This window comes from Dromiciops gliroides, chromosome 1, assembly GCF_019393635.1.
Source record: "Dromiciops gliroides isolate mDroGli1 chromosome 1, mDroGli1.pri, whole genome shotgun sequence".
In the NCBI taxonomy this organism is placed as follows: domain Eukaryota; kingdom Metazoa; phylum Chordata; class Mammalia; order Microbiotheria; family Microbiotheriidae; genus Dromiciops; species Dromiciops gliroides.
Genome location: NC_057861.1, coordinates 444226526 through 444251766, shown reverse-complemented (window position 1 = coordinate 444251766; position 25241 = coordinate 444226526). Strand labels below are relative to the sequence as shown.

The 25241-nt window shown below is 35.2% G+C and overlaps 1 protein-coding gene and 1 pseudogene across 1 annotated transcript in view; both read left to right on the top strand.

The window, feature by feature from the left end:
* The first annotated feature begins 17105 nt into the window (after positions 1–17105).
* Positions 17106–17204, top strand: LOC122737721 (annotated as a pseudogene).
* Positions 17205–24264: 7060 nt separating this feature from the next.
* The window catches only part of EDIL3 (EGF like repeats and discoidin domains 3), a 580643-nt gene continuing 579666 nt past the window's right edge, over positions 24265–25241 (top strand). The window contains exon 1 of the mRNA XM_043978117.1: positions 24265–24935. Within this exon, the coding sequence (XP_043834052.1) occupies positions 24863–24935 (73 nt within the window). The 5' untranslated portion in view covers positions 24265–24862. The remainder of the gene's footprint in view (positions 24936–25241) is intronic.

Here is a 25241-nt window from a genome sequence, read left to right as displayed (position 1 = left end):
AATAAAATGTTCAGAAAATTCTAAATAATTCTGTCCATTATTTGCAATAACCTATAATGGTTAAAATCTGCATATATATATATATATATATATATATATATATATATATATGTGTGTGTGTGTGTGTGTGTGTGTGTGTGTATGGAATTACCAGTTTAGTTACATGAGGAAGAAGAATGTGCATGATTCTGTGTCCAACTTTTTTTTTTTTAATTGAAGGGTTTAAATTGATTACTACCACCATTTTCCAATTTTTCAATATTCATTTAACTTTGTGTTGCTAAACAATGCCTGATATCTCTGTAATAATGATATAGTTAATTACATGTTTTACTCATTCAAAAACACCAAGTTAATACATAACCCTGATCAATAATAAAACTGTAATCCATTCTGTTGATGGATAGTCTCTCCCAGTTTCTTTGTTGTTCATTTCAGTAGAGTTAAATGTTTATGGTTTCCTTTTAAACATCAATAAATTCTGTAATGTTTTTCAACTGATATAGCTTTCTCTGTCCTGATATTGTTACACAGTATGATTAAGACAAAATTTTATTCAATTTCAGATATAAACAATATTTATAAATATAGAAGCAAAACATCAGATTTGTGTAATTTTTACTACAAGTAGGAGAAAAAGAAAGAACCCAAGGTTGATATATACATACAGAAAACCTAAGTATAATAAAAATTCTACTTTCAATGATTCAAATCTGGGCCCTGTCCTACTAGCAATCACATTTTTTCTTCATTCTTGACATTTTAATAGAATATATATATTTGAAATTTGGAGTATTCTTAGAGGCCATCTATGTTCAATCTTCTCATTTGTAGATAATGAAACTGTGGCAATGAATAGTTAGATGACTCACTCATATTTAGACCCTGAAAGTAAAACTGGAGTAATAATTTCTCCAGAAAAATGTGAAACTTCTATAACCCATAATGACTATTTTATTGCATAATATTTATCATTTACAAAAGCTGAGTAATGCTGAGTGTAGTAAAATGTTCTCTGACCAGGGTATCTTTAAAGATTCAGGTTTTAGTCCTGTCTGTTTCTTATTAATCATTTTACCATTCACCTCTTCAAAGCTTAGTTTACTCATCTTATACATATGAATGGAATATATATGTATATTTGTGTCTTTACACATATATTTTTTCATATATGCATGCACATATAAAACATTTTGTACATGCATGCATGTAGAATATTTTCATGAACAAAGCACCGTCATACTTTGTATTTGCAGTTTTCCTCCTTCTACCTGATGGTCCCTCTTCCATTTAATTGGTGCAGATAAGAAACAAAGAAAAATAAAATAAGTTTCAGTCTGTTTTCAGTAGCCAGGCCTTTTCTTTTTTGGTGAGACAATTGGGGTTAAGTGACTTGCCCAAGGTCACACAGCTAGTAAGTGTCAAGTGTCTGAGGCTGGATTTGAACTCAGGTCTTCCTGACTCTAGGGCCGGTGCTCTATCCACTGTGCCACGTAGCTGCCCTGGCCAGGCCTATCTTGAAGGCAGAACCATTAAAGGTCTACACATATGGAATCATATAAGTTAAGTACAATTCATCCCTGGACCAGAGATCATAACAACCATGCATCTGTCAACTCTATTCAGTCATCCAGATTAAAAACAAAAGAAAAAAATCCTAAAAGTCAAATATAAATTAGTAATGAGTTTCAAATGTAGAAGAAAGATTTATTAAATTTATTTAAAGTATCCAGTTCCTTCAACTGATTCAATTTAAGGCAATTGATTTATTTTTTCTAACATGGATGTCAGGAAAAGGTCAGTGTTTGAAGGATCATGTTTTTAAAGGCACTTGCATCCCAAAATATGAAACTATTTAATCAGTTTGATATCAGAAATGAAGAGTTGTTTTTAAACAGATATTATAAAATAATATAGTTTAACCAGGGAAATTATTTTAAATCTTATTTCAAGCACAGATAGTTTTGGTTTCTTCCAGGAAAAAAATATCATCCTGTAAAAGGAAAATTACTCTGTCATGTGTGACTTAGTACATTGAGGAAAAGTATGGAAATAGATTAATTTCATTCATATTTTAGGTAATGTGACGGTTCATACTTAGATATATTAATCATTTCTAGCCCAGGTAAATGGTAGAGAAATTTCACCAGTTAGATACCTAACAAGTACTTCTAGATAACTGACTGTGGGAATTTGATATTTTAGATGAGCTACACTAAGAGCTAGTTAGTTAGCTTGTTAAGTAATACTAACTCAATTAGATATATAATCAGTATTATGCCAGTCAAATGACTGGAAAGTTGACATAACTTTAGGAAGTGTGCAACTATGTGTTAAGTAGATACTGTAGTAGTGAATCTGAAATATCTCATGTAAATTATAAAACAGACCTCCAGGAGTATGTCAGTTTTTTTAAAGTAATAAACATTTTAAGTTATAGTTTGGGGTTCCAAAATTCATAGTTTTATGGTTTGAGCTTATAGTTCCAATTTTTATCTCTTCTACCTTTCCTCCCCTTCCCTGAGGTAGTAAGCAATCAGACATAGGTTATACATGTAGAATTATATAAAACATTACCATATTAGTTACTTTGTATATGAGAACTTGAATAAAAGAAAAAAAATGAAAGAAAGTGAAAAATAGCATGCTTCAGTCTGTGTTCCATCAATATCAGTTCTTTCTTTGGAGGTGGATAGTATGTTTCATTAATAGTCCTTTGGGATTGTCTTGGATCATTGTATTGTTGGGAGTAGTTAATTCTTTCACAGTTCTTCATCAAACAATATTGCTGTCTCTGTGCACAATCTTCTCTTGGTTCTGCTCACTTCACTTTATGTCAGTTCATACAAGTCTTTCCAGGCCTTTCTGAAGACAACCTCCTTGTCATTTCTTATAGCACAATAACATTCTATCACCCTCATATACCACAGATTGTTTAGCCATTCCCCAATTGATGAGCATTCTTTTGATTTCCACTTCTTAGCCACCACAAAAAGAGCTGCTATAAATATTTGAGTACAAATAGGACTTTTTATCTTTTGGGGGATGTCTTTGGTATATAAACCTAGCAGTAGTATTGCTGGATAAAATGGTGTGCCCAGTTCTATACCTCTTTGGGCATAGTTCAAAATTGCTCTCCAGAATGGATGGATCTTTTCACAACTCCACCAACAGTGGATTAGCATCCCAGCTTTCCCACATCCCCCCCAAAATAAAATATTTTCTGTTTCTGTAATATTTGGCACTCTGATTGATGTGAGGTGATACCTCAGAGTTGTTTTAATTTGCATTTCTCTGATCAACAGTGATGTAGAGCATTTTTTTATGAGTATAGATAGCTTTGATTTCTTTGTTTGAAAACTACCTGTTCATATCCTTTGATAATTTATCAGTTGGGGAATGACTTGTATTTCTTTTGTAAATTTGACTCAGTTATCCATATACTTGAGAAATGTGGTCTTTATCAGAAATATTTGTTTCAAAAGTTCTTTCCCAGTTTTCTGCTTCCCTTGTAATCTTCGTTATATTAGTTTTATTTAGTATGTCTGTTTTCTGGTTTTAGTTTTAGTTGGAGCCTTGAAATATGATTTTAAGATAAATCATTCTGCATCTTTTATTGAAAGATTGATAATAAATTGTCCTAGGTCATTATGAAAATGAAGAAATGGAATGTGCAGATAAGTACATTTTCTGCAATGAAAATAAGTTTACAATCTAGAGATTCAGGGCAAAGCAAAGGATTTCTTCAAAATCCTTTGTAAAGCTTAGAATGTGTACCTGTGAACATGATGGTAGGAAAGGCAACTTCTCTTAAGGAATGAATTGCAAACTAGACTATTTAAGTGAATAATTTTTTACTCTACTATATAACACATATAAAAATTAGGATTTGAGGTCTTGAAATTAATATCATAATTATACGATCATTAATACCATGAGCATTACAGCCAATATTTGGAGTATTCATTTTTAAGTGAGCCCTGAATCAGTCCCATTCTATAATTTTATTCATATGTCAAGTAAATGGTATGATTACAAAGCATCCCAAAGACAAGCCTAAGCATAATTCTAACTCACAGGCACATCTCTGCAGGGGTAACTTTAGCTTAAATAACTGTCACTGAGAAGCCTCTTGGAAAGAATCATTTGGGATTAGTTTTGTTTCAGAAGTTTAACACACTGTCCTGGGGTGGTATGGAAAAGCATTGGACTAATCAGAGCCAAGAAATTTAATGGCTGATCCTAACATTTCAATTGGCTGCATGGGTATGGATAAATAATAAAAAATCTGGGCTTTATTTTCATAATTTAAGAAGAGGCATATGATCAAAAAAAAAAAAAGAAGTCTCTTCCCACACTGATTTATGGTTCTCAATAACTCTTCAAGTCTGAATAAAATTCAAGTTTCTTATATGAAAGTAGTAGTTACCATTTAATTCAGGAGATATCTTCATTTTTGTAGTTGTAAATTTTTGGCAATCATGGCTGCTTTTAGTCTGCCAGATACTGGCACTACCCTGCTATAAACCTTTCAAAGTCATCCTATCCTTATATCAAAGGTTATATTTCAAAATGAGAGATGGTGGCCAAAGGTATTCTGATACTAGTGATCTCCTTCTTATTTGAAATCAAAGGGTCCTTTGTTTGGTTCATCCTATAGGTGCAATGTTGGGCATGTGTGAAAGAATTTCTTCATAAGGTATTTTTTTTTCATGGAGGGTAATTTGGTGGTTCCTTCTCTGGGCTATAGAACATACAAAATTCTGTTAAAGTCATGACAGCATCACCTAAGCTGAATCTCTTTTTTTCATTTTGTTGGGACATACACAATCATTTTCAGTGTTTTTTTTTTTTTTTTGGAAACTCACAAGAAGAATACAATATTTTATGTGAAGTAGCTCAAGCTCATTAGGTATTTAACCTTGATTCATAGTTTTCTTGGTAAAAAATAATGGAGTTGCTTTCCATTTCTTTCTCCAAATATTAAATAAACAAATGCAAAAAAAAAAAACCCTGAAAATTTTAGAGCCCCCAACTCTACAATTCATGTAGTTCATAAATCACAGAAATTAGATTTTATTATTTATTTCATGTAATCCAAAATAGTAGTAATCCCCAAAACTCTTTTTTTCCAGTTAGTGACTCACCTTTGAATTTCCAAGGAAGAGATATTCTTTTCATTTCCCCTCACACCTTTAGAATATTGATCTATTTGTCCAACCATTTGTCAAATTACAGTCTCTACCTCTAACTACACTATAGACATCTCAGCTACCCTCCTTTTCTTGGAGGTGCATGGATCTTTCCCCATTTAAACTGTAAGCAGCTTCAGTACATTCCTCATGTCTTAAACTTTTTATTCCTAAGATCTACACCAAAAGACTCCTCTATCTCTCATTAAATTGTAACCTTAATAATAGCAGGTATTAGTGTTTTGCTTTCATTTTAATTTTGTATTTTAATCATTAGTTGCTCTTATAGTGTTCTGTGTATGTTTAATGTTTATTGAATTGAAAATATATAAGACCAAATAACAAGATAAACTTCATTTTAGTTAACATTTAGTTAACATTTTTTTTGTTTTTTGTTTTTTGTTTTTTTTTTAAAACAACTGAACGACATTTATTTTTTTTATGTATAAGGTATTTTATTTTTTCCGTTACATGTAAAGATAGTTCTCAACTTTTGTTTATACAAGCTTTACAATTTCAGATTTTTCTCCCTCCCTCCCCTCCCTCCCCCCTTCCCTAGACAGCAGATAATCTGATATAGGTTATATCTATATATCTCTATATAGTTAACATTTTTTGTTTATTTTTTGCATCAAGTTTAAAAATGTATCACTTTCTGTGAATTTTGAAATGAGAAAAATCACCAATACTCTCATCAATGCAATCAATAATGTTGGTTCCAGAGGAGTAGTACTACATGCTATACACATTAATGGCAGAGGGATGATGGACACAAGATGAAAAATGATACACATTTTCAGACATAGTCACTATATGTATTGGCTTCACTTATTTATTCAATTTGTTGAAGGGATTTATTTTTAAACATTTTTCTCTTTCCCCCAAATGGAGAAAGAATTGGAAGGTAAGGGCAGGATAGAGCTAGTATGGGGAAAAAAAAGAGGGTCATTGATACATGTTTTTTAAGTGAAGGGAACAGAGAGTTAGAAAGAAGGTCAGATAAGCAGGGCAGCTTTGGAAGCTATAAGTGGATCTTGTATATTCGAAAAGAAAAGCAAACTTTATAATAGAAATTCTTTATTTTCATGTGCAATGCTCTTTTCCTATTATACATATAGAGTAAAAATCAATTTTTAAAAGCTAAAACATCCAGAATGTGGTGGTTATTTAGAGAAGATCTTTTGAGTATATTTCTAGTTAGACTTTGAAGGAAGTAATGCATATAGTTTAGTGGATAGGAGTGAGGGCAATATCCAAATCATTCAGGAGCAAGGACAGTAGTGATAAGGATGAGATGAAAAAGTCAGGAGGCTAGGTTCACTGGGACAGACAGGATTCTTTGAGAGTAAGAATAAATGAAGTTGTAATGTTTGCAGTAGAAAGGAAAGCTACTATAATGCTGTGTATAATGACATGTATAATTAAGAATTAGTCAGTATGGATAAATAAAGAGTACCTAAGCTCTATAATACCAATCATGTATAAAGCAGCCTAACCTGGTTACTATGGTAGTTTGAAAAGGAAAGAAAGAGGTCCTTCCTTCCATTAATGTTTCCTTTCTTCAAACCTTCTTTATGATAGTTCATATATCCTGCAGGATTAGAAGGAGTACTGGATTGAGTTCCAAAATAAATCTAATCTTATTCCTAACTTCAACAATTATTACTTTGTGATAAAAAGCAAGTCACTTAATTCTGCTGAGCCTCAGAATCCTCAACTGTCAATTTGACAAAGTAATACCAATAATACTTAACTCAAAGTGTTGTGAGGATTAGATGATTTAGAGAATGAAAAGTCTTTTTGCAAACTTCAAAGTCCTCTATAAATGGCCATTATTATAACTGGCTGTTGACAATTTCAATTCAATTCCACACAATTCAGAGTTAAGTCCCTTCTTTGTGCAAAGCATTATACTATGTACGAAGAATACATAGACAAAAATGAAACAATACCTACCCTCAAGATGCTTATATCCTGGAAGGTGGCTACTATGACTTATGTAGAGGAGTAAATGAAAAGTATCAGCAAAATAGTATAGTATAAATGTTATTAGGTATTCTAATACACTGTCATGGTCCCAAAGAATTTCTTAAAGGATTTGATTGCTCTGTGTTTCTGTGATAAGAAGAACACATACATAGTTCATAGTTCAGTCCCTGAAGAAGCTTTAAAAAATAGAACCCATAATTAATTGAAAAGGTTATTGCAAAAGTGGATGGCTCATTTAAAATAAATACACCAAGTAGGATAAATCAACATCTTCCACATTGTAAATCAAATAATATTAGGGCTTAAAAGAGACCTTAACTATGGCATGATTTGAACTTTGATTCTATATATGAGGAAATTCACAGATCATTAGTGATTGTTCAAAGTCACGCAACTACCACATTTCAAAGACAAGACTAGATGCTACTGGTTTCTCCATTCCTTAGGCTGAATTCTAAACTTAAGCACATTACTGACTTCTTTATGATTGAATGACATGTATAAAAGAGAACTTACATATAGAATCAACTAAGCAAAAGGTCATGTGATTTCCATTAGCCTATTACATGCAAGCTACAAAAGAAAGTGAGTTGAGTTTCACTACTATTTGCTGCTTTAAAAGGCATAAATAATCTCTGGGTAAATATATTATTATAACTACACCACAAGTTATGTTAACTAACTTCAGCCCAAGAATCCTCTATCATTTTCCCAGTAAAACAAAGGCAATAAAAATCAACCATTGCAAGGTACTTTCCTATATATGAGGCCTGAATCATCATCTCTCCATGCTAGGGTTCAAAGAAGTATCATAGTGATCCAAGTATACAAAGTACTAGGAGAGGTTGGTCAATTTTCATGATAACAGGCATTGAAGCAGAGTTTCTAAGGAATTTCTCCATATCTCATCCTATAGGAATGTTTTTTTCTTCCAGATATATCAGCCACTAGTTTCTAAATAGTCTCCTGATTCTTCTCCCTACCTCCCCCAAATTGATATGATCCCACTCTCCCTGAATATTCATCCTTCTGTGTCTGTTTTTTATGTACATTTTCCACTCTCTTCTATTATAATTATTTGTGCATGTCTTATTGTCTAAATAAACTTTAAGATCCTAGAGGACAGGAACTTTGTTATTTAACATTTTTTTTTATTCCTAGTACCTGGCACATTTTATTTACTTTTGTAGGTGTGTAAAAAACGTTTGCTTACCTTTCTCTTCCCATCAGGCAAACTACCAAAAGTACATTTTTCCTCCAAGGCAAAAAGCCCAGATTTTTTAAAGACAACTCAAAATTGATTACTACCATTCATCTAAGAAGAAAATATATATACATATATATACATTCTAAGATAAAAAAGCAGCACTCTTCCTGTTTTCTTTAATCTATTATTATTTTAAATGCAATGCAAATAAACTGTTAAGAATGGCTAAGAGATATGAGATATAGGTTGACACTATGCTATGGTTGCAGTACTATGTGTGTATAGTATACACTATGTGTGTATAGTATATTATAATTTTACTTTCAAGACAATTTTATCCTTACAACAACCCTGTGGGGTTTGCATTATTTGTCCTATATGACAGATAACAAAAATGGGGGGTTGACAGATTAAGTAACTGGTTTAAAATTAAACAATTAACAAGTATGGAGCTAGGATTCATACCTAAGTTTTCAAACTCTAGGTTTAATCCTCATTTCATTATAACATGCTTCTTTCATGAATAGTCTGACATATGCAACTGAATAAGTAATTATCTTGGTTAGGTACTTTGGCATTTGTTCATAATTGGTCTTGACAGATTTAGTATTATAGGTTATTTCAATAGGGATTGCCTTGCATTGAGATTAGTATGGCACATTACTATTTAACATACTATCCAAGAAAAAGAAATAGGCCATAGCAGCCACAAATATACAGAAATAATCAAATGCCAGTAATCTCAGCAAATGCCATGACTCTACAACCTTCTATGATAGGCCATGTAATAACATGGAAAAAAGCTTAGACTGAGAATCAAGAGACCTTACTTATCCTAGTCTCCACAGACACTTTGGGAAAGTTACCTAGGTCTCAATTTTCCAATGAGTGTGGCTATTATTTGCTAAGGTTCCTCTAGTTCTACCATAAATCTATAGAATTTAAAGTTTTTACTGAATTTTCCTACCAAAAAAGATGGAAATAACAGCTGACATTTAAATAGAGATTTGCAAATTTGAGGTCCATATATTGTACCTATTGATAACTGCTATAACAAGGTATGGCTGACTAAATCTTCACAGAGGTGTAAGGCAGGGAAGAAAAGATGGTGAAGAAATAATTAATACTTTAAATCACTCTCAGGATTCAGTTACAAAGTGATATGTGGGTAGGTAAGTGTGGATGACTGAGGGGGATATCTACCCCAAGCATGTGAAGACTTCCATGAATGGATGAGAGCAATTTGTTCTAAAGTCTATGAAGGCAGGGGCAGCTAGATGGTGCAATGGATAGAACACCATCCCTGGATTCAGGAGTACCTGAGTTCAAATCCAACCTCAGACACTTAACACTTACTAGCTGTGTGACCCTGGGCAAGTCACTTAACCCCAATTGCCTCACACACACACACACACACACACACACACACACACAAAGTCTATGAAGGCAGATGAAGTAGGTGCTATTGAACACTTAGAGCTAGCACAGATGTTAGAGACACCAAGTTCATCCACTGCATCCCAGGCCATCAGGAAGAAAAAGTGTGGATGATGACTTTACATACTGTCCATTTAAATCCAATTCACAGGTAAGTCAAAACATCACTCTGTGATATCAGTTTTCTTTGAAAATGAAGAACTATCAACAACAATATATATATATATATATATATATATATGTACATATGGATATCTTTATGCATATACATATAAGTCCCTTTTAATTTCATCTTTACAACTATCTTGTGAGTGAAGTGATAAAAGATGTTATAAACAAATATACAGATATTTATGTGTGTATATATATTAATATATACATACACATATACATATCTTTCTGTTTGTGGAAATAGCTGAGAGAGGTAAAGAAACTTAAACACAGGAAATGTCTGAGTAAGATTTAAACTCAAATTCTCCTGACTTCAAATTTGTTCAGCACTCTACCTAAACAAACTAAATTGGAAGGAGTTCAACTAAATCCTGGGAGTGATTTGAAGTATTATGTATTTTTTGCTATCTTTTCTGTTCTGCCCTACAGCTCTGTGAAGATTGATACCTTGTTATAACACTTATCAAAGAGGTACAATATATGGATCTCAAGTACTTTATTCTTTTTTTTTGGTGAGGCAATTGAGGTTAAGTGACTTGTCTAGGGTCACACAGCGAGTAAGTGTTAAGTGTCTGAGGCCTGATTTGTCAGGTCCTCCTGACTCCAGGGCCAGAGCTCTATCCACTATGCCACCTAGCTGCTCCACTTTATTCTTTTGTTATCAATTTTGGAATTTATATTAGAAGAAAAGTTATTAACCCAACTATAATAGCTCAGAGCCCCCAATTAGGAATATTCTTATTTGCACAGAAATTTGGCTCCTTGCCCTAATTTGCATTTTGTATATTTCCATACAATCCTGTCTTTTTATATTTGAAGAAACTCAGATAAAAGGAACAAGAAATAGGTTTTTGTCATTTTGTTTCATTCTTTTTGGGGGGAATGTTGCTAGATAGTTACAGATAAAAGGAAAGGAAAAAAAGTAAACATTTTGGAACTTCTTTCAGACTATGAAGAGGTCATTATAATCAGCAGCTTTAGTCACATTCTCTGAGTCAAGATGCCTGTAGAGGCTTGAAGGCCCACTTTGACCTCTTCATGTTTTGCCACAGGCAGGCGTCCTTTCATTTCTTTCTTTTATTCATTGATCCATTGTCATTAATTCTTACCAACTCAACTTAAGTCCTGAGTGAGTCAGGGGATATTGTCTTCCCACTGCTGGGTTTTTTTTTTCAGCTTTCAGAGTTTCTTTCTTCTTAGTCTGCCCTTTGTCCTACTGTATGTTCCTCTTTCAAAATTCTCAGTGTGACTCAATTCTTTCTGGCTCAGAAAGAGATGGACATAGTCCAACATGTTCTCAGGGCAGTGAAGGAAAACTTGTCCTTATGGACTATAAATCTCAAAATATCATTCATTCTCACATTTTTATTAATTTGCACAAGAGGTGGTATACCATATACTGATCTGGCATTCAAGAGATCTATCTGGATAGAATTCTTAGATACTTCAAAACTTTTAGTGTGATTTTGGCCGAGTCATTCAACATTTCTGAGCTTCTTATTCCTCATCTATAAACTGAGCCTGTTAAATTAATTCTAAAATGTTCTCCAGTTTAACTACTTTATGATTCAATAATCAATTTCTAATCCTCAATGGAACCAGAGAGTAGTTATTATGTCATATGACTGAGAGTGTTTTTTTAACTTGTTCTTTAAATTGAATTTTAAATTTAAGTAAAAATTTTTAATGTTCCATATGCTTATATTCATTCTTTCTCCGAAATTTAAATTATATGGAAATCTTTTAAAATATCAACTTTTTATCTTTATTTTGGAAAGACTTTTACTTTGTATTTTGAAATTCATGATAGGGGTGTTTTTTTCGTTATTTTATCATGCTACACATACATTGGGATCTTTTTAGGTAGAAAACACTACAGAGTTAAAGAATGAACAAAAATTCAATTGAATTCAAAATTGATTTTTTTTCATCTTTACTCTTGTACTGTTGAAGATTGGAGAAAATGAGGATAAAATTCTATGCTATTATATTCCAATACCACAAGTGCTAGGAACATTGTCACTTTGTATTATAAATCTCACATTTAAAAAATCAAATTATTTCCCTAACTATACTTTGCTCTTTAGATAAAGTTACCAGAAAAGAACTAAAAAGAAATTTAACCCCTAGATTCTCTAGTCCAGGGGTTCTTAACCCTCTTTTTGTTGTCTGCACAGTTTTGGAAGTTTGATAAAGTCTATGGACTTTGCATCAGAACAATGTTTATTAAATGAATAAAATGACATATATAGAGTTCCAAAGAATACTAATCTTATTCAAATAAAATTATGAAAATAAAGTTTATGGGCCCATGCTCTATAAATGCACATCATACCCTTATTTATAGAAAATGTCATTCATTTCCTTTTCATTTTGTAGCAGACACTAATATTTAAAATCCTCACGTCTCTATAACAAAGTTTTTTCCCCCTTTCCCCCCCAAAATGCCAAAAAGACCCATTAAGAAAGTTGTATATTAAATTTTAGTGTATTGGAAGCAAGAAATATAAGGTCAGGTGTCATGAGAAGAAGCCATGATATATTACTATACAGATGAGTAAAAATAAACACATTTTATGATTTCTGAGAATGAAATGTTTCACATGTTGTTAATTAAATGTTATTTCAATGTGCATTGACACTAATGATATAGAGCACTACAAATATTTAATTTTCATGAGATCTTTAATGAAATGGCATATCTGTGTACAATGCAATGTTCTGTGACCAAATTATCTGGACATAAGGATAATGTAGGCCCATAATAAAATACCTGAGATGCAATGTCTGGGTTTTTACATTTTGTGATCAAGCCAGTTTCATAATTCCAGGGACCTAATGGTAAATTGGCCTTTTCCACTAGTTCCTTTGGACTTTCCATCTTTTACAAACCATGCAGAAAATGAAAGACTGTTAATGACCACTGGTTTTAATATTCAATTTTCTAGCATTTTGTACCCAAAATAATATAAAAAATCATTATCTCTTTGTTTCAGTCTTTCTTAATGGGTAGTTCTAAAGTTTTCCTTAAGATTAATGTTTTTATTTATTTTTTTTTAATTTTTTTTGGTGAGGCAATTGGGGTTAAGTGACTTGCCCAGGGTCACACAGCTAGTAATTGTTAAGTGTCCGAGGTCGGATTTGAACTCAGGTCCTCCTGAATCCAGGGCCGGTGCTCTATCCACTATGCAACCTAGCTGCCCCTAAGATTAATGTTTGCTTTAATTATTCTATGTTTCAAATACAGGACCTGAAACCCTATAGCAACTTGAGATAAATAAAACTCATACTTTTCACCAGCACTAAAAGTGGAGTTAAAAGAGAAAAAAGAGAAATAAATTTAATTAAGGATTAGATGAGGGAAAAGTTATTACCTTTCATACATACTATATTTCAGACAAAGAAGACTAATAACTGCATTTTTGCTTCATATCTTTCTCCTTTTTCATTCCTCTCTCCATTTTTCATAAATTGTCCCTCATGTTTTGAATATCACCCTGCTCCTTACTTATCTACAATTTTCATAATATTTGTCATCCAACAAGGCTCAACTCAGGTGGTACATTCCATTACGCAGCCCTCTCTGATGACCTCCCCTCCACTTCCAGATATTATCACATTCCCTATTCTTAATTACCTTATACTTACCTATCTATATATAGATTATTTCTATATATCAAAATGTAAGTTCCTAGAATTAAGACTTTATTTTGTCTTTGTATCTTTAGTACAAGACACCATAGCCTATATATAAACGTGATTGTTGAACTACCTTCAATCCTAATCACTTGGGATATCATACTAAAAGGTATTTATTACTTATTTTTAAATAGAAAGAGCTCAGGAAATGGTGCTACCATTCTTTTTTTGCCAGCACATGCTTGTCTCTAATTTTATTAGTAAAGTTATTTTATCTTTATAATAAAGGTCAAGATTTCTCCACACCTTTATATCCAAAACTGTTATCTACTCTTCATTCTTTACTGCTAACAAAATCCCTTATTAGTGTTAAGGGCTTAGTACCCCAAAAGTTCTCTGGTATGGGCCTAGCACCCCAGAAGTTCTCTGGGGTAAATCAAAGAACTTTCTCCTTGAGAAACTAAACCAAACGACAGACACACCCAACCAGTCTCCCCCACTCCTCTGGGATATGGGATTAGGTGTGGCTGCTTCCTTCCTGGAGTGAAGAGCAGAGAGATGGCTTGAGAGATCCAGAGCCACCCCTCACCCAACTTCCCCCAGCCAGCACCAGTGGGGGATGGTCCTACCCCAATAGGGAAACTTTCCAGAGTCAGACAATCACCTCATCAGACCACCATGGGACCTCTATAAAGGTATCTGCCTGCTTCCAGTTCAAAGAGATAGGTATCTCAGGGCCATGCTTCTGTGCTGTGCCTTCGCCCCATGAGAAGTCCAAGGATTTCTCTCTTGGTTTCTTTTCCCTAGCACACTAAATAAACTGTTATTTTATTCTAATTGGATTTGTGGGCAAGAGGGTATAATTCTTTTTTTTTTTTTTTTGTAGGCAATGGGGGTTAAGTGACTTGCCCAGGGTCACACAGCTAGTAAGTGTCAAGTGTCTGAGGTCGGATTTGAACCCAGGTACTCCTGAATCCAGGGCTGGTGCTTTAACCACTGCGCCATCTAGCTGCCCCCTGGGTGTAATTCTTTAAAGAGGAATTCCTAAGGACCCCTATCCCAAACTCCTATCCCAAATCCCCCACCTATTTCCCCATAACACTACGAACTTAGGAAAACACAAGTCCTTTTATTACTGTAGCGGAATCTGTAATGCCCTAATAGAAGAAAAGAGGCATGATATAAATGGTCTTATTTAAATTACATTTAATGAATTCATGTGACTTCTAGGACAGAACTTAATAGAAGTCAATAACTAAAGTGAAGTGATCCGGGGGGACAGAAGTTGAGCAAAAGGAGCAATATACACAATGAGCACAACAATGAAATGAAGAGAACAGTAAAAGTTTTTCTTTTTTTTTCTTTTTTTTTGAAATGCTATGGGCAATGTTGACTCCAAGGTACTAAAGCGAATTCATACATCACTCCCTTCTGTTAACAATCCATAAAGTATGAAAATAAAATGTGATGTAAATACCCTATGAAGCAGTTTCACTTCACTCTTTTAAGGGAAAGCAGAGAATGGGTGTTTGGAAGTCTTCTTGTTGGGAAAAGACTAAAATCTCAAAAGAATATGTCAATAAAATTCTTAAAATAAAGTAAGACAGTACAATACAGTTTAATTAGAAACCTAGACACCCCCCAAAAGAATAAAATTGAAGAATAAAAGAGAAAACATAAATGAAAATCAATCATAAATAGTTATAATTTTCCCAAGATGAAATTTATGAATGCCTTGCTGGTGATACTAATTATGTAACAAAAATTATACATTTCACTTGTGTTACTATAAGCCACCTGGAAGGAGGGTAGATCAATAATTTGCAAGTGTTTGTGAGCAGATACATTTTTCATACATCTTTACCATTATTCAACAAGTATTTCACCAATACTACATATGTTAATATTACATTAGTTAAACCTGTTTCCAAAGTCTGACTATTTTACCCATACACATTCAATTAACACTAGTGGTTCCCTGTTACCTCCAGAATCAAGTAGAAAGTGCTTCAATTGGCTATTAAAGTTCTTTACATCTGGGCTAAATACAACCTTTCTATTCTTTTTACACTTCTCCCCAAATCTATTCACTCTACAATACTGCCATAATGGTTTACTTGCTACTTTTTAAACAGGATATTCCTGCTCCTACATCTCTTCTTTTATAGTGGTTGTATCCCATCTCTGAAATGCTCTCCCTTTTCATCTCTGCCTCTCAGTCTTCCTCTTCTTCTTCTTCTTCTCCCTTCTTTCTTCTTCTTTTCCTCAGGGCAATGAGGGTTAAATGACTTGCCCAGGATCACACAGCTAGTAAGTGTCAAGCATCTGAGGTTGGATTTGAACTCAGATCCTCCAGAATCCAGGGCCAGTGCTTTATTCACTGTACCACCTAGCTGCCCCTGCCTCTCAGTCTTCTTGCAAGGTTATATTGATAAATGTTCATATTCAAAAATATATTAATGTTAGATGTTAAGTGCTATCTCTATTATTAACATTTCCTCCATCACTTTCTTAAGTCTAGAAAATTAACAAAACGATAGAGGCCTGATTTGTATCATTTGCATTTGCCTACAGTGTAAATATTGACACTAAAAGCTTAACCATTGTCTCTTCTTTTTTCTTTCTTTCTTTCATTCATTCATTCTTTCTTTCTTTCTTTCTTTCTTTCTTCCTTTCTTTCTTTCTTTCTTTCTTTCTTTCTTTCTTTCTTTCTTTCTTTCTTTCTTTCTTTCTTTCTTTCTTTCTTTCTTTCTTTCTTTCTTTCTCTCTTTCTCTCTCTCTTTCTTCCTCCTTCCTTCCCTTCCTTTCCTTCCTTCCTTCCTTCCTGCCTTCCTTCATTTTATCTCCAGCACAGCACAAAAGCTTGTTGATTGATAAATGAGCATAAAAACAATAATAGTCATAGCTTTTATTGTCTTTAGACTTCATATTAGTATCTTTACTCATGTTATATATTAGTTGAAATCTCCATAGAATATGTATTTGTCTTGAAAATGTTCACTTTTATCATTTCCCACCTAGCTAATCTCTTGGATTTCATGGTCTCCAGAAGCTCACCATTCTACAAGATCATGAAAACTCTGAAAATTACACCTCTTCAATACCTTCTACCCCTAAGGCTTCTTCCTCCCTCTGACTAGAGCAGGTAGAAAGTAGACATTAGCAAGCTTCTCCTACATCCTCTTCCACATGTAGAAGGTTACCAGGGCATTCACCACTTCCCTTCTCACTTGGATGCTCTCCTGTAGTTCATGATTTCCATACACTCATCAAGATAAACAACTCCACAACTCATACCTCCTCAGATAATTTCTGACTGTTCTCCATGAAGGTTGCCACCTCCACTTGCTTTCTTTTACATGTTTTCTTCCTCCATTAGATTGTGATCTCATTGAAGACAAGGACTGTTTAATGCCTTTCTTTGAATCCCCAGAGCTCAGCATAATCCCTGGCACATAGCACATGCTAAATAAAATGCTGAACATACTAAAATTCAAATGATATAGAAAAAATTTGCATTTCCCCTGCTCAAAGATGACAAATATGTTCTTGAAACAGTCCATATTTCTCTAATAACCTCCTGCCTTAAATTCTCTCTCTCTGTCTCTCTCTCTTTCTCTCTGTCCGTCTTACTCTCTCTCTATAAACACATACATATACATACTGCCTCAAAATATACATAAATTTACATATACTCATATGTGTATATGTGTATACATATAAGATATATCTATTAAATACATATTTATATAACATATACACATGTATATGTTTGATTTACAACTCTATATTTCATATGTCATCTAATAGTGTTTATTAAAAACATTTTTTTTGTAGGGAGAAGAAATGTGATGTTGTGAAAAGAACACTGGACTTAGAGTAAGGCATTATTATGGGTCCCCCCTCCCAACTCCAGTATTTAATAGCTTTATGGCTCTGGGTAAATCATTTAATCTCTCTAAGCTTCCGTTTCCCTAGGCTTTGTGAAATGGGGTAAATAATGTGAATGATATTTCCTCCCAAATTTATTATGAGTAAAGCACTTGATAAATATTAAGAAACTAGATGGGGGAAGCTAGGTGGCGCAGTGGATAGAACACCGGCCCGGTATTCAGGAGGACCTGAGTTCAAATCTGGCCTCAGACACTTAACACTTACTAGCTGTGTGACCCTGGGCAAGCCATTTAACCCCAATTGCCTCACCAAAAAGGAAAAAAAAAAACAAACCAAAGAAACTAGATGAATATGAATCATGATATCACACCAAGAATTCTGGATTTTGTTAAGGGGAACACATTGACACCTCTAAAATACATTAGATGACCTTTTAGAGTTTGATTCTTCTGAAGCTGACCTACCACTGTCTATTTCTGACCTCATTTGGGCCTCAGAAGACACCATCACTGAGTAGTTAACATAACTAAATAGCTAACATTTATATGTCAATTTTTTTATGCCAGACACTGTGCTAAGAACTTTACACATAGTATCTCAATTCATCCTCACAATTACCCTGGGAGATAGGTGTTATTATTACTCTCATTTTACATATGTGGAACTTGAGACACAGAGTAGTTGAGAGACTTGACCAGGGTTGCACATCTATCAAGTGTCTGAGAATAGATTTGAATTCAGGTTTTCCTGACTGCAGGCCCAACAATGTACCACCTAGCTGACAACTGAGCCCATATTGAAACCTCTTCAAATCAGTTCAACATGACCTAGTTTATGCTATCATCAGCAGTTCTAAAATTGTTTCTTAGACAATGTCATGATTGTGTAAGTAAAAGTGTTAACCCTTCTAATTTCAGTGGAGTTGCTACAAGATTTTCTGGTGACAGATAAAAGAATAATGCATTCTAGACAAATCTCAGAAGAGGCTAGTATAATAAGAAATAAAGGACCATTCAAAGGAAGATGTTATGCATAGCAATTTTAATTATAGCAAACACAAAGAGGTATTGCTCAATCAATAAACTTTTATTAAGTGCTATGTGCTGGTCACTATCCTAAAGACAAGTTTACAAAAGAGGCAAACAGTATTCACTGTCCTCATGGAGCTTACAATTTAATGGAGGGAAGACAACATAAAAACACATCTATGCAAAATAAGCTTAATACAAAATAAATAAGAAATAATTAACTAAGGGAAATCACTAGAATTAGGAGGGGTTAAGAAAGGTTTACTGTAGAAGGTGGGATTTTAGTTGGGAGTTGAAGGAAGCCTGGGAGGTCAGTATTCAGAGAGGAGGGTGCATATTCCAGGCATGGAGAACAGCCAGCAAATATTCCCATACTTTCAAGATGAAATATCTTGATTGTGGAACAGCTAGGAGGCCATTGTCACTGGATCAAAAAAGTACATGTAATCCAGTAAAATATAGAAAGACTAGAAAGATTATGAAGGGCTTTGAAAGCTGAGCATTTTGCATTTGAATCATTTTGCCTAGAGGCAATAGGGAACCACTGGATTTGAGAGAGAGAGAGAGAGAGAGAGAGAGAGAGAGAGAGAGAGAGAGAGAGAGAGAGAGAGAGAGAGAGAGAACGCACCAGACAGACAGACATGGTCAGACCTGCCTTTTAGGAAAATCACTTTAGTGGCTGTATAGAAGGCAGATTGTAGTAGGGAGAGACTTAAGGCAGGCCAACCCAGCAGCAGGTTATTACAATAGCAGAGGTCTGAGGTAATGAGAGTTTGTACTAGAGTAGGAGCAGTGTCAGGGGAGAGAAAATGATATATTTGAGAGGTGTTGAAAAGGAGAAATTGGCAGGCCTTGGCAACAGATTAAATATGGGGTGGGGGAGGTTGAAGTGACAAATCCAGGATTATTCTTACATGCAGAGCCTGAGACTAGGAAGATATTGTTGCCCTCTACAGGATCCAAGTAAAATAGTTGTATAGTTGTGTTACAGTTAGTACTTTACACATCACCATCCATTCTCCTCCACCTGCACCATTTACCATCAAATGATTCAAGGATAAAACTCAATGAAACCTTTTTCCATGAAATTTTCTCTGATCCTCCCAACCAAAAGGACACAATCTTTTCTTCTCACATTATGTCCCATTCATGTTCAGTTTTGTTTTTTAATTGCTTATATACAAGATTAAGACCACTAAGAGCAAAACTCAGTCATCTCTGTATCACCATAGTACTTGCCCTGTGTTTTGTATGTTGTGGGCCTTATATAAACTTATTGGATTTTCTTTTTCATTTTAAGGAATTATTTAAGGAATAATTTACAATATATCCACCAGTGTATTTGTAATGAATAATTAAAAATGTTTTCATGGAAATGGCAGGACTTCAGTCGGTACTTGAGAATAGGAAGGATTTGGATAGGTAAGGGAAAAGAGGAAAGATTTGATTTGATCTGATTTTTTTTGCTGGGCTCAAAAGCTTTAACAAAGGTATACAAATGAGAATTAGTTGTGCACTATATAGATAAATGTAAATAGAAGTCAGAGTGCCCCTTGAGGTCCACTGACATTTAGCCTGGTTTTCCTATTTATTTAAAATTAACAATATTTGTTAAGCTCTTTGAATTTTGCCTGATCTAGGAAATTTGTGATTCTTCCCCTCAAGTTGCTTATGTTTAAATGATAAAATCAAAGTGGAAAACATATAAAGAATCCTGTACTCATATAATGAAATGAATGGCCATTTTAAAGCAATACAAATCTTAGGGAACACATCTGAGAAAAGGGTCATTCCATATTCAAAATTGTAAGAGGCCAATCAATTTTTACCAACTCCCTATTTATCTTTTTCAAGGATTAAATTTATGTTCGTAGATATAATAGTTACATAACTTTATGGGGTCAAGTAACCATAAGGTATAAATAACACAGCTAAAGCTAATTTTCAGATTTGGTGAAATTTAGATATTTAATAAACAAAGACAAATGTCAAACTTTCAAATCATAATTTTAAGGCTTATCTGTGAAGTTAGATACCAACTCTATCTAGCCATATCATCTGATAATTTGTGGTATAGTGGAAAGATCATTGGACTTGGAATGAAAAGACCTGGGATTCAGTGAAGAAAAAAAAATCCTGTCTAAGTCTTATCATTTTTCTGGGCTTTTCTTTCCTTATCTACCAATTGAAGGGATTGCACTTGATGGACTATTAAGGTTCATTCCAGCACTAAATATGTGATTCTGTGATTCCATTATTTATGAGTTTGAGTAAAGTGAATGTTACACACAAAAGTACCTAAAGGCAGCCAACAAGCTTACTCATTCTTCAGCTTCATTAAATGGTGCATAGTGTTCACAGTGAAAGAGGTGATAGTTGCACTGAACTCTGCCCTGTCCCCATCCGATCAAATTTTAGTAAGGGCACTGAGAAACTGGAGCATGGCCAGAACACAGCAAGAGGAAAAATGAACATGACATAGAAGAATCAGTCAAAGGAAATGGAGATGTTTAGCAGAGGAAATAAAAATGTGTGGGGGTGGGATGGAGTGACATTTTCAATTTTTGAATGGTCATCATGTGGAAGGGCTAGACTTTTTTATTGTCTTCAGAGGAATAGAACTAGAAACAATGGCTGGAAGTTTCCTCAGGATATTATAATTCACATGGAATAATGCTAGTTAAACAAAGCTATAAATGGAATGCAATAGTTCAAGAGAAAATCAAGTGGGTGATGAACTAAGTTTTTACTGTTTGCTTGGCAACATGAAATGGGGAACTAAAGAAATATTGAATTAATTTGGCTTAGTATAAAAGGAAAAACATCCACAGAGGGGGAAAATGAAGATTCAGTACTTAGATTATCTAGATTGAATATCTTCATTAATCAAATTACCCTGTTAATTGTATAACTCTCCAGTTTATCTTTTCCCTCTACTTCCCTAACTAATGCCCCACTAAGGTATATGGAGTCTACTTGGTCTTTCTTTTTAAGGCACAGTTTGGAGAAGCCGCACAACTGTGCACCAAGTCACGTGTGATCATTACAGGTCCCTTGCCACATTTTTGGGGGGTGGGAGGAATACAGGAGTAGAGTCTGGTCTCTCTGTGTCTCTCTGTGTCTGTCTCTGTGTCTCTGAGTCTGCTGTGTCTCTGTGTCTGTCTGTGTGTCTCTCTCTTTGTGTGTCTCTCTGTCTCTCTCTGTCTCTCTCTGTCTCTCTCTCTCTCTCTCTCTCTCTCTCTCTCTCTGTCTCTCTCTCTCCCCCTTTCCCTTATCTACTGCTGTTTCGGTCTGTTAAACAGTTCCTGTATTCCAATTCTGAGGAGGCTGCAATTCAGTTTAGAGTGAAATGACTCCTATAAATGTAAGTTTGGTAAAGTGCCTGGAGTCATTGGAATGAAAGGACGAGGTGGTCATTAACAATAGACTCTTTCATTTGTTCGAAAAAAAAAAAAAAAGCAGTAATGTCAAGGACTGAGGTTTCAAGCTCCAAGAGAATATGTCAAGCTAAATTGTAAATGGAGTACTAAAGGCTTCTGGGCTATCAATCCAGTGCCTTTCAGAAATGGACTACCAGTTAATGCTGGGTGATTTTGTATCATTCATACTAGTTATTTGATGAGGTTAAAAAATAATTCTTTAAATGACATATCAGGCAAAATGTTATTACCCTTTACTTGTATAATCGTTTTCTATAATACCCTTTAAAATCATTAATTATATGACAATAGAAATCCCTTGTTATCTTTCCATTTTAGGAATCGATTATATATTGCAAAATGTTCTTCAGTAGAAATTAAAGACATCTAATCTCATAAAATATTAACATACTTTATGATGAATGCACCTCAACATAAGACTAAAACACATTTTATAAATCAGCTAATATTTGGGAGCAAGGGAGTTGGGACATGGCAATTTCAGAAGCCCTATTTTAATATGTAACATTTTATAGTGCTTTAAATTTTATAAAGCACTTTACATACATTGACAAATTTAAGGCTCTCTAATAACCCTGGGAGATGTCCTACATGTCTTTCTATCCTTACTTTACAAATAAGGAGATTGAGACTCAGAGAGGTTAATAACCTGTCCACGTCCATATAGTTAGTACATACTAGATATTAGATTCTAATGCAGGGGTCTTTGATTCCAGCTATAGCAGATTATCTACTGTTCTGTGATGATTCAGGACAGCTCTGGATGTAGCAATTTACTTTCTTGTGTTAAAAATCTCATCTTTAGTGATTATCTCCACAAAAATAATCTAAAAGGATTCATCCTTTGCACTTAATGATCTGTTCCCTAGATTGTCCTATGCCACTCAATAACATATGAGAGCCTAGATCTTGTTAGCTATTGACCTGAAGTACATCATTAATGTTTCCAGTGTTGTCCCATATTGACTTCTTCCCATTATTCTAATCCTTAGTTTGCATTTGGTATTCAAATAGAAATTAGAAATTGGAATGGAAAAAAGAAAGTGAGGAAATGGATATTTAAACTTCTATTTGCTACACTGATATAAATTGTTCTCTTAAGAAGATATATCTGCTTTCATTTCTCTCACTTATTACAAGGTCTTTCATCTTCTCCCTCTCCTCTTCTTCTTTTCCCTATATACACAGGCTACCTCTACTGACACAAGGAGGAATTGAATGCTATTTCTTTTTGCTACCAGCAGCTAAAAACAATACAGTGCTGAGTTCTTCTCTCTGGTGGATAGAGAAATCTTAGGTTTCTATCAACCAGTAGTTGGTTCAACTCTGGATAACAAATCTGGATAGCAATTTTCTCAGCAATACAAACCTATCTGTCGCATCTGACTCTTCAAAGAAAACCCGAGTATGGGGAAACTTTAGCGTCATTTCTTAAGGCTGATTCTGCTCTAGTCCTTTATTTGCACTGTATTTCTCTTTTATCCCTATTCAAAATAAAAAGTTCTATCTAACTATATGTTGTATCTACTTCTTAAGTATTCTCTTTTTCTTTTATTCGTCTTTTTTTTAAATTTAACTCAGACAGTAGGCTCACAACCCTTTTCCCCTTCTACCTATCCCTGGGACTAAGGACAGTATATAGGCAAGTCAGCAATCAATCCAGTCTCCTTCAACAGTTTCCAGCAGAGTTCACGGTACATAGTGGGACTTTAATAAATGCTTGGATATTTAAACTTCTATTTGCTACACTGATATAAATTGCTTGAATGAATAGAGGAGAGATTGGAACTCGTTGGTGGAGTTTTTAATTCTTTGACCCTTGGGGTTAACTAGGTAGTATTTATTGGAAAGCTAGGGCATTTCCCTTTTAGAATGCTGCCTCTCTCTAGCAGAATCTTTCTCCCGCACAGAAGCAACTTTAAGAAATCTCTTTAACTCCCTTTTCTTGACAAAATCTAGGAAAAGCTCCAAAGGAAATTTCCTCTTGGTAAATTTGAGCCACTGCTGAAAACAGATGGGAACGTGAATACTAGCGGTCTCTCATTAACCTAGATGCCTTCGGGATGTGTGAAGGAGTGTATAAAGGTAGCCTAAGAGATTTGTAGCAGGTGCCAGGGTGTGGCTGCGGTTGTCTCCCTTTTCTCTTCCACCAGAAGGAGCCACTTCTGTGAAGAGGGAAGAGTGTGTGTGTGTGTGGGGGGGGGGGGGAGGAGACAGAGAATGAAGAGGGGGAGAGGGATAAAGGGAGGGTAGAGAGGGGAGGGAGAGAGAGCCTGGAGATTGGGGAGAGAGCCCGTGAGGCTCTCAGCTCATACGCACGCCGCCTCTGTTTGTATACAGTGCGCTCTCCAGCCGGCACCGCTCTCTCCTCTTGTCCTCCCTCTTCATTGTTCTCCAAGTCAGAAGCCCCGCAGCAGTGCCAGAGAAAACAGCCTAAGGAAAGCTGAGCGCCGGTTGCAAGCTTCCTCACAGCCCCAGGTTTACCCAGGGAAAGCCACTGGGAGCCGCGCTCCCACACACATCCCCGCCTCCCTGGACTTGTCTCCTCTCTCCTTCCCAGCTATGACTGAGTTGCAGCACTTTGGCTGAGCCGCGCTGGGTTATTCCGGGATCCTATCCACCACCCTTTGCCAAAGATCCATCAAAAGAAGAGGAGGGAAGCGTTCTCTCTTTCTCCACTTCCTCTCTCTTTTAAAGATTTCTTTCTTTCTTTCCTTAAGAAAAGGGTTGAGGGAAGAAGACATATTTTAGTGTGAGGGATCGCCTGACACCCAGAGCCCTATTTCTGAGAACCCCGCCAAGAGAGTCTCTCGCCCTCTCTGCTTCTTCGACCCCTTTCCCACCCCGGGTCGCTCCAGTGGAGAAATGATCATGAACCTTTCAGTGGCCGCCTGGTTCTTATTCGGTCTGAGCCTCTGCCTCCCTCAATTCACCAAAGGTGAGATGATGGGGTGGGGTGCGGGGGGGATCGCTAGGGAAAGAGGATGAAGAAGGGGGCCAAAGCTCTTCCTTCTGAGGTGCTGGGAAAAAAGGCAATGCCAGTGTACAAGTGGGTGTGAGGCGGTCCCGTGAGGCTAGGGAAGGCGGGGGCAGGGGTGGGGGCGGCTGCCAGGTCGGAGTTGGGGGGGGGGGAAGGGGAAAGCCCGATTTCCTGTGATGCCAAGGTTGCTGCTGCCTGAGGTTGTGTGTGTGTGTGTGTGTGTGGTGTGTGTGTGTGTGTGTGTGTGTGTGTGTGTGTGCGTGA